At 38.9% G+C, this 14,144-nt stretch overlaps 1 protein-coding gene across 1 annotated transcript in view; it reads right to left on the bottom strand.

Annotated features, from left to right (window-relative positions):
* The window catches only part of spon1a (spondin 1a), a 140,649-nt gene that overhangs the window by 8,020 nt on the left and 118,485 nt on the right, over nt 1–14,144 (bottom strand). The window contains exons 4-5 of the mRNA XM_056267889.1: nt 11,872–11,945; nt 11,111–11,233 (exon numbers count right to left, since the gene is read on the bottom strand). Coding sequence (XP_056123864.1) covers nt 11,111–11,233; nt 11,872–11,945 — 197 coding nt within the window. The remainder of the gene's footprint in view (nt 1–11,110; nt 11,234–11,871; nt 11,946–14,144) is intronic.

Raw genomic sequence — 14,144 nt, 5'->3', positions numbered from 1 at the left:
ATTGCTCATGTCTGGGTGAATAGTATTAGCTTGAGTTTTTTTTTAAGTTTAGAGACGTGCTCCAGAAAAAAATTTCACGGACACAGAGGCAGAACGCACACCCTGTTTATTTTCTTTATTTTACAAAAGCACAATATTTTATTTCGATTGTAGGTGGGCACATAAAAAAGTAGACATTTAACAGTTTTTTTTTAATATGTTTCATAACTCTGTATGACCAGAAATGATGGAGTAGTTTAAGTCTATTTTTCTGCTATGTGAAAAAAATCTGCCAAAACGCACGCGTGCGTTCTTGGTCCCCAGAGGGTTAAAAAGAGTGGCTTCGGAGTCAATATTTTCTTTGTTTTATTTGCATATTATTGAACAAAGCTTATCACTGGTCCACAGTATAAGAAAATCAATAACACATATATTCATATGTTATTTTCAAGACCTTGTAGCACTGAGAGTAAATAAGGATAAGTAGTTAAATGGAATTTGGAAAAAATCCAAGACAGAATAAAACTCTAGTCGCCTGTACTAAAGTGCAACTAAGCAATTTGTAACTAAAAGGCTGTGCTACAGTAAACATACAAGTTAAAATTTTTGCATTTTACATAATACTACAATCATTATTAGAATAATCCTGCTTTTCTAATGGAGAGGAAGCATTCCTCCATTGTGCAGGAACAGTGTGGAGCTTTAGATTAGAGGATCCTTGTACTGTGTACAACTATTCCACGATGGATTCCAAAAATGTCATATAAATGGTTTCCACCTCCCACAAAATGTGGTTCTCCCAGAGGGGACGGTCAAAAACTACTTGAATAGCTCTACCCAGGGCTTTTTTGAGTCTATGTCCTCGATTTTTCCCCTTAGCCAAGTCCTTCACTGGCAAGTTCCACCTTACCACAAACAAATACTGCACTTAATATCAATGTTGTATTAGATAATGGTGCTACATTATGCTGGAGTTATGACAGACAGTCCTTCTCTGAACCACTGAAAAGACTTTCACAAATGAAACATCTTATCTGTATTATTTCACACTTCTCTTTCAACTTTATAATGTCCTGCACTAACAATATAGTCACCTTGTAGGAAAATTAGGTATTAAGTTCCAGATCTCCCAGTCTGAGCCTTTAAAGCCCTCAATCTAATTTCTACTCACCAATTTAAGATATTCCACAGGCATGACAGAGTGTTCACACTGGCTCTGTGAAGAACTGCTTACCACATCCTCTCTGTGCCGCTAATCCGCTCAATCCGTCAGGCCTGTATCAAATCTTACTGATGTGCTCTTATGTCCCAATGCTTATATTTTATATGTCCTGCCAAACACACTATCTCTCCATTTCTCCTCTCTATCTGCTTCAAAAAATATGGATATGTATTTTCCTGCAGACATGCCCTTGATCTACTGGGTTGACATGATAGTTGTTTTGAAATTAAGCTTCAGGGTTAAATGTGTAATGTTTTTGATGTTAAAATACTTTCTCATAATTCCAGTTTAGTATATAATGACATCTACAAGTAAACCACTTTGATTAGTTGATTTTCGCAAGAATTTTCATCTTATTCTCTAAACACCTGCATTCTAATCACTGTCCTTCTTTTCAGCGCAAACACACCACATTCCTATGCAAATAATGCTTATAATAAAATGCACTTTATTTACAAAGAAAACATTGCAATATTACACACATAAATAGTAATAGCCAATAGTAAGAGTTTGAGGTGGGACAACCTGTTATTAAAAAAATGGTAGACTGGACATTTTTATGCACAATCATTTGTGCAGCTTGCCAAGGCAAGGTTTATCAAAAAATCTAAAAAGTATTGAGCCTTAGTGCATAATGCACCATTAGCGCTATAAGCAAGTTTTTATTTGAGCAACAAAGTCAAGAATATGACTAGTTGATGTGCCTCAATGAAAGTGGCTATGTTTAGTTAAAGTTGATTTGTTTATCAAGTAATTTATGCAAATGCATCAAATTGAAATGATAACTGCATATATTTTAGATGTCCACAGCAGCATGCTTGTGTGTTTTCTTTTACACAAATGCTTTAGGATACATGTAATTGTACCGGCACATGGGATTTTTTTCCGCACGTGTGACAATCATAAATTCCATGTGTTATCTACTGTAGTAGATAGTGTGTGTGTGTGTGTGTGTGTCTGTTTGCCAGTATGTCTTTCACTGTTTCCTAAGCCCATAAATTAGGGCACCACACTTTCTTTATCAGGTTCATCTAGCTCCCAGAGTACATTCTAATCAGAGTATTGATCTGAGCTGCAGAAGCTCAAGTGGAGAGCGATTCTAATCCCCAGGCTTAATTTACTCCCAAAGAGACACTCTCAAGGTTATCCACACCAACCACAAAGGACAAGAAGAGAGGACAGGTGTTAAGATAAAATAATGAGGAAATGATTGCATATTACACATCTTAACTGATGTTTGTTGCAAAATGAACAACAATCCTATAGACCAGCCTTTCTCAAACTTTTTTCAGTCGGGGCACCTTTCAAAAGTGCATAAAATCTCAAGGCACCCCAGTGTAAAATATAAATTAAAAAATAACCCAAATGTAAATGCAAATGTCCTGTTTATTTAGACAGAACAGTAATGAACAGAGCATAATACGAACTGTAAATAACAATAATAATAACAACTTTACAGGGCTATCACTTTTGTGAAAAAATCCTGATCGATTTTTGAGACATAAATGTTCATTGAATCGATTGTAAAATCGATTTTCCATGTCTAAAGACGTTTCCATTTTCAGCGCCAAATATAGGCAAATCCACGGACAACTAACAGGCATTAGCACGAGCGTAAAGAATGCGCTTGAGACGCGCACAAGTCAGCAATATTTCTGATGATTTATTGGCATGAAGTTTCGTGCACAATGACAAACAGGAGTGCAAGATTCTCGAAAAACAATAAGCAGAGTGGACTGCCATAACATCAATGAAAAACATTACTGCAGGCTTCGACAACATGGCTGTGTTTACGATTAGAAATGTCAAACAAATTTCGCCTACGTAGGCGATTGTAGGCCGGATCTGTATCTGTATGCATGGGACTGTCTGAATACCGGCAGAATTCACATTTTTGTTGTAAAAAGAGACACGTTATGCAGAAGTATAGTATAGTTTGTATGTGTGTTTGTCAGAGCCTGCAGTTGCTGTGTGACGCGCGTTTGCGCGGTCGGTGTTGTTGCTATAACGCGTTGCTATGGGTTGCGTCACTTGCGTCAAGTTCTGTGTGTGTTTCTTGCTTCGGTCTTGTGAGACGGATTTTTATGGTTAATTTTATATATATATATATATGTTTATCTAAAATGAATTTACAATTTTATTAATACGTTCATATGTTTAAAAAGAAGAAGAATGTATTTATGTAAATTCAAATATATATATATATTTTTAGCCTACGTAATTTTTTGGCGGCACCCCTGACAAAGTCAGGGGGCACCCCAGTGTGCCGCGGCACCCACTTTGAGAAAGGCTGCTATAGACATATCGTGAGCATAAAATAGATTGAGCCAAGAGATTTAAACCACTAGGGCTGCTTGCTACTGCACAATTTGCCATCATAATGCAAGGGTGATTGCGAGGGACCAGCCATTATTGTGCAGTTTCTAGGTTGTTCTGGGTAGTTGCTTAATGATCAGCACGACTATGTGAGTGTTTATACATTAAATGTGTCGAACATGGTTAACCCTCTAGGCGCCACGGTCGAGTTTACTCGACAAGATGCGGCACTGAATAAAACGGCCGATTTTGTCAAATTGGGTGTCAAATTTCGTTCCACCTCCCCTCCACTGGATGCCAGACATGTCATACTTCATCCCCGAATCAAAAAAACGTCATGTTTCTATACAAAATGTTCGACTTAGTGCGCATTGAATCAGTGCGATCAAAAGCGGAGCTAGTGTGCGAGTGAGCCATGTTATCAGAGCCTCTCCGCAATCGCGGCGACAGTATTGTGGTGGAGACTTTGTCTAATACCACTAGACGAGGTCGAAGTATTCATAGGACAGTTAGGAGGCAACGTGGAGGCAGGGTGAGGACTCGCAATGACAATGACAGTAGTCCGAGCTGTGCACACTCGGCGCGCGAGGCAGATCTGGCCGTGCTGCTCGTATCATCTCACTCATGATCTGTGCCTTGCCGTGGCGAGTGAGCGTTTGAACTAAACAGGTCTTGTCTACTTGTGTTTGTATGTCATATGAATAATATATATGTGCCCCATACATGGAATCAGAGTGCCTACTGTATTTAGTAAATGGAAAATCTCTACAGCAAAAGGCCAACCACTACATGCATTCGGTTTGTTTCTACCATTTATTAGTAATGATTTACACAGTTTGTTTACTACTTACTGAGCATTCAGTATTGTGCAATATAGCATACAGAAGGTGATGGACATTTTGGGGGGAAAGAAGTGCTGCATTTTATCATTTAAACATGTGACTTTTCATAAAAATTCTATAATCCATGCAAATTAGATGGGAAAATGTAATCCCTACATAAACTTTGGGTCATCCTTAATATTTCTCTAATTTACAGAAAGTCTCTATCTTTTATCACTTTTAAGATATAGCCTTTTGAAATTAAGATGTCAAAATCAAACGTTTTAGGAAAAAACCTCTGGCGCCTAAAGGGTTAACTCGTGTGCAGCGTGCGTGAGACTGAGACACTGAGATTAGTCAAAGAAACATGGAGAAAGCAGATCAAGAGGATCCACAAAGGAATTACGTTTTCTAAAGGGTTGTTGTTAACATGAAATTTTCGGGGGGAAATGAGCAGCAGTCAACTAGCAGTGCAGCACCCGTAGACTACAGTTTAGAGGAATGCACGTTCGCAACGGGGAAAGCATGAAGCTTACTTGACAACATCAGTTCATATATCAATATCGTAACAAATAGAAATAACCCACTTAGGGTGGCAAAGACTCACCCTATCTTGGAGGTTAATTGTTTCCTTTTTGTTCTTTTTAGTTAGCACAAGTTGTCCAGATGTTCAGGTCTGTGCAGTTTCAAGCTGTCTGGAGGTGAATGAATGTAACATGGGTTTGGATCACTTAAATGCCATATAACAATATAAAACTAGTGTCACTTAATGTCAATGGGATGAATAATCCAATTAAAAGAAGTAAGGTTCTGGCTAAACTAAAGAAAGAAAGGGCTCAGGTACTATTTCTACAAGAAACCCATCTGCCCCAAAAAGAACACGAAAAGCTAAAACGCTTTGGATTTAGGAATACATTTTATAGTTCGTACAAACCTGGACGGAGGAGGGGAGTAGCTATTCTCATCACAAATACGGTTCAATTTGAATGCCTTAAAGAAGTTCGGGACACTGAAGGGAGATTTGTACTAGTTAAAGGGAAGTTAGAAAACAGAATGGTGACACTGGTCAATGTATGCCCCCCCAGAGGGTACCAAATGTTTTCTCAGAGCTCTGTTTAACACTATTGCTATAGAAACTGAAGGTATTTTGATATGTGGAGGAGACTATAATGTGGTCATGAACCATAACTTAGATACAACAAGCCGAAAAGGAAGTAGGATGCATTTAACCAAGTTTATTAATACATTAGTGCAGGAAATGGGACTAATTGACGTATGGAGGGAACTTCACCCACAAGAAAGGGATTATACACACTACTCGGCACCTCATTCTGTCTACTCCCGAATCGACTACTTTTTAATCAATGCAAGTGAATGCCATAGGGTAACAGAGAGTAAAATTGGGGTGGCTGATGTATCAGACCACAGTGGGATCAGCTTGACAATTCACCTCAATAATAGGAAAATAAACACTGTCTGGAGGCTAAATGTGGGCATCTTGAATAATAAGGGGTATGTGGAACAGATAAGAGAAGAAATAAAAAGATATATAGAAGAGAATGATAACGGGGAGGTAAACCCAGCAATACTGTGGGACAGTATGAAGGCAGTCATTCGTGGGAAACTAATCGCTTTGACAGCATCACTAAAAAAGGCTCGGCTGGCTATGTATAAATACAAAGTAGATAAACTGCAAGAACTCGAGCAGAAACACAAAAATACAAAAAACAAGTCTGTATTACAAAAAATAAAGAAGACAAGAGAAGAGATAAATGAGATACTCAGGACAGATATAGAAAAGAGGGCAAGATTTGTAAAGCAGACCTACTACGAATCAGGCACAAAAGCAACAAGACTTTTAGCTAGACGCTTACGGAAACAGCAGGCAGTTAACGCGATTCATAAAATTAGGAACCCTCAAACCAACCAAATATCACATGACCCAGATGAAATTGAAAGAATATTTGAAGATTACTACAAGAAGCTCTATTCTAAACCTCTATCAGCAGATGAAAAAACAATAAGGGGCTTTCTTGACTCACTTGATCTGCCGTCTATTGGTAAGACACAGAATGACACTATTATGTCACAACTCACAGTTAAGGAGCTGGGAGCTGCAATAACTAGGCTAAAGGCTAGTAAATCTCCAGGTAGTGATGGGTTTCCACCGGAATGGTACAAGGCCTTTCAGAAGGAGCTAACACCTTTGCTTCTGCCTTGTTTTAACTGGACTCTTGACAAAGGTGGGGCCCCCCCATCGTGGAAGGAAGCAATCATTACAGTTTTACCTAAAGAAGGCAAAGATAAAGAGGATTGCAAAAATTATAGGCCAATTTCACTTCTAAATGTAGACTATAAATTATTTACATCAATTATATGTAAAAGATTAGAGACCTTCATTCCAGATTTGATCGACGAGGATCAAACTGGGTTCATTAAAGGACGCCAAACGCACGATAATATTAGAAGAACCCTTCATATTTTAGATAACGCTCGAAAAAGTGGTACAAGTACAATTCTTATAAGTTTAGACGCCGAAAAGGCATTTGATAGTGTTAGTTGGTTATTTTTATATGAGGCACTAAAGAGATTTGGCTTTAATGACGGCGTAATTCAATGTATCAAAACTATTTATCAAGAGCCCACAGCGAGGATCAGAGTGAATGGAAGCCTGTCCAATTCAATCCAGCTGGAGAGGGGGACAAGACAGGGTTGTTGTCTGTCTCCTACTCTTTTTGCTTTATATGTTGAGCCTTTAGCGCAGGCAATACGGCAGAATGGGGAACTGCAGGGTGTTAATATAGGGGGAACAGAACATGTAATTGGCCTTTTCGCGGATGATGTCATTATTTTCCTACAACAACCAGATATATGTTTCCCACACCTAATGTATCAACTGGAAACGTATGAATATTATTCAGGATATAAACTGAATATATCAAAAACACAGATTCTCTCTCTAAATTATTCTCCAGCCCGACAAATAAGAGAGGCATATAATTTGAAATGGAATTCTAAAACAATGAAGTATCTTGGAGTAACTCTTACTAAAACCCTTAGTGATATGTACGAAAACAACTATAGTGAAATTGAGAAAAACATCCAAAAAGATATTGAAAGGTGGTCTACCCTTCCGTTAGACTTTAGCGCTAGAATACAAACTGTCAAAATGAATATTCTACCTAAACTGTTATATTTATTTCAAGCTCTTCCAATTAATATCCCCCAAAACAAATTTATAGCTTGGGACAAGATGATCTCTAGATTCATTTGGAATGGTAAAAAAACAAGAATAAAACTTAAGACACTCCGACTACCTAGAAGTAAGGGTGGAATGGCTTTACCTAATCTTATAGAATATTTTTATGCAGCTCAGCTCAGACCTCTGGCCTGTTGGTGTAGTCCTGACTATGAGTCTAAATGGAAAGAAATAGAAAAGGGCATACAGGGCTATCCGACCCAGATACTGGTCGGGGATGAACACTTGATAGGGGCTTTAAGGCACGCTATGAACCCAATAATAGCATTTACATTAGAAATATGGAGTGCTGTAGTAAGAAAATACAAACTTAAGAGGGATATGTGTATATTGCGTTGGTTTGTGTATGACTCAAATTTTAAGCCGGGGATGTATGATCCAGTATTCAAAGAATGGGCACAAAAAGGTATGACAGCAATATGTACAGTTTCGAAAGGTAGAGAATTTCCAACCTTCCAAGATCTTAAGGCAAAATACAACCTAGAGAACAAAGATTTTTATAGATACATGCAGTTAAGAGACTATTTCACAAAAGAGATAAAGCCACTTGAAATGACAAATAAGGTGATTAGAGTCATTGAGGACTCGTACAAACAGAAGGGGTCTCGGCTCATCTCTGCTTTCTATCAAGCCCTGGGTGAGAGTAGGGGGGATACGACACTCTATATAAAAGCAAAATGGGAAGCAGAACTACAAATTCAGATACAAGAGGAGGCATGGTATCGCATGTGCGAGACACAATGTACTTCTACAAGTTCATTAATATGGAGAGAGTTCTGCTGGAAAAACTTGGTTCGCTATTTCATAACACCGAAAATAAAATCGAGACAACTCGCTAAACAACAAAAATGCTGGAGATTGTGCGGGAATGTGGAATCAGACCATGCACATATCTTCTGGAACTGTACAAAAATGGGGACATACTGGAAAAATGTTAACCTAGTTGTTAAAAATGTTTTGGGATATGAAATCCCAAACACTTGTCTAGTGATGTACCTAGGGAATATTGAGGAGGTTGTAAGGAAAGAAGATCTGTATTTGACTAAAGTACTACTTGCATCCAGTAAGAAAGCGGTCACAAGAAATTGGCTCAATATCAATATCCCAAAACAGGAACAGTGGTTGGAAATTGTCCAGGAAATCTTTGAGATGGAAAAATTGACATACCTCTTGAGAGTCAAACAGAATGTCTTTGAAAAGAACTGGGAAAAATGGAACATTTATATGACATGTGACACAAACTGACACGTGACACAAACTGAACAAATGCCAAATAGAACAGTGGACTGTATAGCACATCATCTCCAGACAGATTGTTAGATTGTTAGTGTTATTATTATTGTTATTTTGATTTATGTATCATTTACTGTATTATTTTATTTTGTTGATATACATGTGAAAATTTAATAAAAATGAAAGTAAAAAAAAAAAAAAAAAAAGAAATTCCCCAACACTGGACTGTTTTAAGAAGACTTTAAAGACCCATCTTTTTAAAGATGCTTACTGTCTTTGAGTGTACTATTGTACTTTTGTTATTTCTATTTATTAGAAGTTTTGTTAGGGGTTCAAGCACCAAGTGCAGTAACCCTATTGTAATTGTTAAAATTTCCATGGATCAGCATTCTCACCTAAAACTGATCGGGCAGACCAAACCATAAGTCGTAGAGACTTGAAACTTTGCGGGCTGGTAGTACTCACACAGTCTACAAGGTCACCGAGCCCCGCACCGATGGGCATGACATGGATGCTACAGCGGTGAAAAGTGTGAAATCTCTCATAACTCCTAAACCGTTAGGCGTAGGCTCAAGTATTTTATATTGTTGGAATCCTTGGCTCAAGGAGGACAAAATGCATGTCTCAGATCGTCGCCCGGCGATTTTTGCGAACTAGTCCTAGGTATTTGGCCCGATCGGAACAAGATACCCTGGAGTCTGATTGTAGATAATTATCAAAACAAGTTTACATTTCGATTCACGATCTCTAAGGGCTGCCAAAATGTTCGAAGTGGGAGGAGCCACTTTTGCTAAAATGGCTGTAACTCGTGAACGGAAAGATATATTCTCACCAAACTCGGCGCACCCATGTAAGAGCTCATTCTGTGGTCGTGTGAAAAAAATCGTGGCGACTGGCCACTTGGTGGCGCTATAACATTTAAAAAACATTTAAATGGCTATAACTACGCAACCCTGATTCTGATTGACTTGAAAATTGGCATGTGGTGTCTATGTCCAAGGTGCCAAGACTGACTTTGAGGACATTCGCGTATTTCGGCCAATGAAGTTTGAGCAGCTATCAGACAAGGTTAATGGAGTCCGATCGGTACGAAACTCGCTGGGCCTGTTTGACTCACAGCCCTAGAGGCCTGTGTGAAATTCGAAAGAAATCGGCCATCATTGCGTTTTTTCATGTGCGTAAAGGATTGTGTACCACGCAATTTTTGGCACACACCCAAGACATTCATACCGCATGGTAGAACTCCTCAATCTGAGCAACTTTGCCTCTAGGACCGCCGTCGTCAATCAAATCGTTCGTTAAATATTAGAGATTTCAAAAAACAACTTTTGTGAACTAGTCCTAGGTTTTTGGCTCAACTTCATGAAAATAGGTGAGAACATCCAACATGATTCTAAACAAGTATGCAAACTTTTATGGGGATCTACCCATAGGTGGGGCTATAACTGTTAAAAAGTTCTACAACCATATTTTCCTCTGTAAATTGCCTGTATTGGCTGTCTTTTCCATCAATGATTTTGGTGGTTACAGGCTAGGAAACATAATACCATTTTACGCTTGTGTTTAAAGGCCTTAAAACGCTTGAACCCCGATAATTGCTGCTCGCAGCTATATTGTTTATTGTATTAAGTCTACTTTATTCTCTGAGAAGTGCTTTGGGTTTGAGAAAAGCGCAATATAATTAAATGTATCATCATCACTGCTAACGCAAATGCTAACCAAGTATTTGAAGGTTGAGCACGCGAGCACATTGGCCACTGATGCAGCATGAACCAATCAGCTATGCCCTATAGATAACGATGTTATTGCAAGCAGGTTGAGTTAAGGACTTAGCCTGCACCATCTAGAGTTACATGACATAACTTTGTATTTCACACATAAAACATGGAATGCTGTGAAATAACCATTTAAATAAAATGTATAATGTTATACTATAATTTTCCAGAGTCATGTCCAATACCACTGGGTGTTCTCCACAAGAAATGCTCTATGATATTCTGCTCCCTTGACATGGCTTGATTCCCTCCCTCTTTCAATGGAAGTACCGTGAGTATTGTCCACCAGGAAAAAAAATCTACACTTGTTTATTAAAGAAAAAAAGTAACAGAAAACCTCTTATGTGAGTTGCATGATGTAAGGTATAATTTGTCCCTGGGTATTGCATAACAATTCAAATGGCTTACTTGTTGTCTCTGGACTTTAAACTGGGATAGGAGAAAGATTTTTTTAACATTGAAAAAATTGCACACCTCACATGTCATTGAGGACATAGTGTCTTACTTGGGTAGTCTTTTGGGTGCAATTTCTCTGACCAGTTCCCGTAGAAGGTGACTCTGTATTTGGCAGTTCCACAGGCACAGCAGTCCAGCAGGGGTTTGTCTGTGGTTTCTCCATACAGCGGTTCTAAAGGACAAGAAAGAATGGCTGGATTGTTATTTATATCCAAATGTACAGCATGTAAAATGTATTATTTATTTATTATAAATAATTTATAAATTATGTATTATTTATTTGATCTATAAAATTAATATATCTACAAAATTATAATTATGTATATCTTAACTGCATAACAGGCTTAATCACACAAACCTTTGTTGTGTCACTAGATAGACAATGACATAGATCATACAATGTCAAGAATGTGAAGTAAAGAAGTAATTAAAACATGCAATATGTCACTGTTGCTATGTTATTGTTTTGGACACTGGTCCCCAATATGGGATGCTGGTGTGTCCTAAACTGCACACACTCTCTATCCTGCAATGAATGCATGTTGGTTGAAGGTATTTGGTGGCTGTGAGAAATGTACTATTTGTTTACAGTTGGAAGAATGAAATATAATCCCCTGTAACAATCAGGCCTGCGACATAACCAAAGCTCAGATAGAATGTTGGCCATGCTATATAACAGCTATATGAGGAGACAAACTGGGGGAGAAGAGAGAAAATAGCAAAAGCACTATACACTGTGAAAAATACATCTCAAAGAATAACTGCCTGTAATATGCTAAACCATCTATCTGAGATTAATGAATAACTCACCTTTCTCACACATCCGCTTCGTGAGCGAGCCCTCATCCTGGAATGAGATAATCTTCCTCTGAACAATACTAGCCCTAGAGATAGAGAGAACACGGTAATGAAGGGGAATCATCAAAAGAAAAGAAAAGAAAAGAAAATCAGCACTTTGAAAAGGCAGAAATCATGAACCCCCATGGAGTGATTGTAATCCACGAAAAGAGGCACGTGCAATTCGAATGGCAGTACATCACCAAAGGGAGCTGTGCCCTGGATATCACAAGCCAGCAGATGTGAAGCATATTTATGCATTTCTGCTGGAACTAATAATGCAAAAGACAAAGTTACATTCTAATTACATTTACTAACTGTAATACAAGTTTCCCTTTTAGCACTATGGGCCCTATCTTGCACCCAGCGCAATTGACTTTGTACACCGACGCATGTATCATTCGTATTTTGCACCCGTGCAAAGCGGACTTTTCCCTCCACAGACGCACGCCGGCAAACTAGGGAATGAACTTGCGCTCCCTGGTCGGTTCAGCGCAAAAAAGGAGGCGTGTTCCGGCGCAAACAATCCCTGGTGCTATTTTGCAGTTCCAGAAAACAATTGCGCGACTGACTAGGTTTTTTTCTGGTCAGTGGCGCAATTGTTTTCTGGAACTGCAAAATAGCACCAGGGATTGTTTGCGCCGGAACACGCCTCCTTTTTTGCGCTGAACCGACCAGGGAGCGCAAGTTTATTCCCTAGTTTGCCGGCGTGCGTCGGTGGAGGGAAAAGTCCGCTTTGCGCGTACATTCAGATGCTATTTTAAGCGCGCATGCTTGGCCATAATACAGAGTGTGAACAACGCGCATACACTGTAGATGATTCTCTCATCTACACAGATGCATTTTACTTTTTGCAAATGATACATTATTATAAGGAAAAATATTAAAACACGAGGGAAATCATTGTTGTGTCCATGACGATGGGAAAAATAGGCATAAAGCTTACACATTTACCCAAATTAGTATATGCATGTTTAACCGAAGCTAATTTGGGTGGGTTTGTCCCATCCCCAATGTCACTTCTCTTTCTTTTACGGCCCTGACGAGAACATCAATCTCCTCGGCTGTGAACCGATTCTGAAGCGCGCCTGGTAAATGCGCCGTTATAATGGTATTGCGCCATGGAACAAGCGCACCTCGTTCATCATGCTCTTAAAGGGAATGTGATATGACGCTCTTATTGGTTTGTTTCCCGTTACGCCCAAACCACACCTATGAATAATGAAGCTACTTCAGACCAACCCCTTTTAGATTTGCGTCGAGCGCAAGAGTCATTTATCCCGCCGGTTAAATAGCAACAGCGCCAAGATCCGCCCACAAAGTTACTTGCGCTTTGCGCTTGACACTTGCGTTTTAGATCGTTAAAATAGGGCCCTTAATGTGCTGATGTACTGTACAACAGGAGAAAAAAAAATGGATCAAAATGTGGGCCAATAACTGGTCTCAAGTTGTATTTTGGATGTTGGTGTGTTGGTCATTCCACCAGACATTTAGCCGGAAAAGGTTGCTCAATCATCTTCGCCAGAATGATCATTTTGGTCAACCAGAGCATTGCTAGTAAACAGGATAACTATGCTGGCCAGAGGCTAAACCATCACTTGCCAGCTTGGTTGCAGCAGAGATGAAACAGGATCTAAGTGCAGCAGTCTTTATTTAGAAATAAACTCCAAACTTCACAAAACAGAATCTCAACCCGGGGGCACACTGTGCGATTTTGGCCACGATTTGGCCGTCTGAGACAAATTTTGCAAATCCTAAAAGATTCCTCTGATCCTAGGCTAAAATCAGAGGGATTTGATCCTTAGTTTGACATTGTTACCGACAGCCGATTAATACAGACACAAAGGAAACATGAACTGAACACAGTGAAAACTAATCTAGAAACAGACTAACAGAACAGATAAAAAAATAAAAAATAAACTTTGTGAACAAACAAACACAAAATTTGACATCACTATACCATCGCTATAATTATGGCAATTTAATGTTGGTCAAATATGGTGATTAGCTGATTTAAAGATGTAAATGAACCTGCGAGCACAGTCCAAGAATACAGAGTATGTAAACAAGAGCGGAAAGAGTGAGACTCTGGTCAAGTAGGTGTAATTAAAATCGGATAAGTGATCATGAACGTAACTTAAACTCTGGGTTCCAAAAGAGTTGGTGAAGCCTGTTTACATGGTGCCATCTCAGATACTTGTGGCAGCCATGGAGGTCTTTATACAGCCTGGAAAAATCTCAGAGTA

The sequence above is a fragment of the Rhinichthys klamathensis genome, unplaced genomic scaffold, assembly GCF_029890125.1.
Source record: "Rhinichthys klamathensis goyatoka isolate OS25496 unplaced genomic scaffold, OSU_Roscu_1.1 h1tg000265l_1, whole genome shotgun sequence".
Taxonomy (NCBI): domain Eukaryota; kingdom Metazoa; phylum Chordata; class Actinopteri; order Cypriniformes; family Leuciscidae; genus Rhinichthys; species Rhinichthys klamathensis.
Note: the sequence above shows the minus strand (reverse complement) of the source record. Positions and strands in the feature narration are given on the sequence as shown.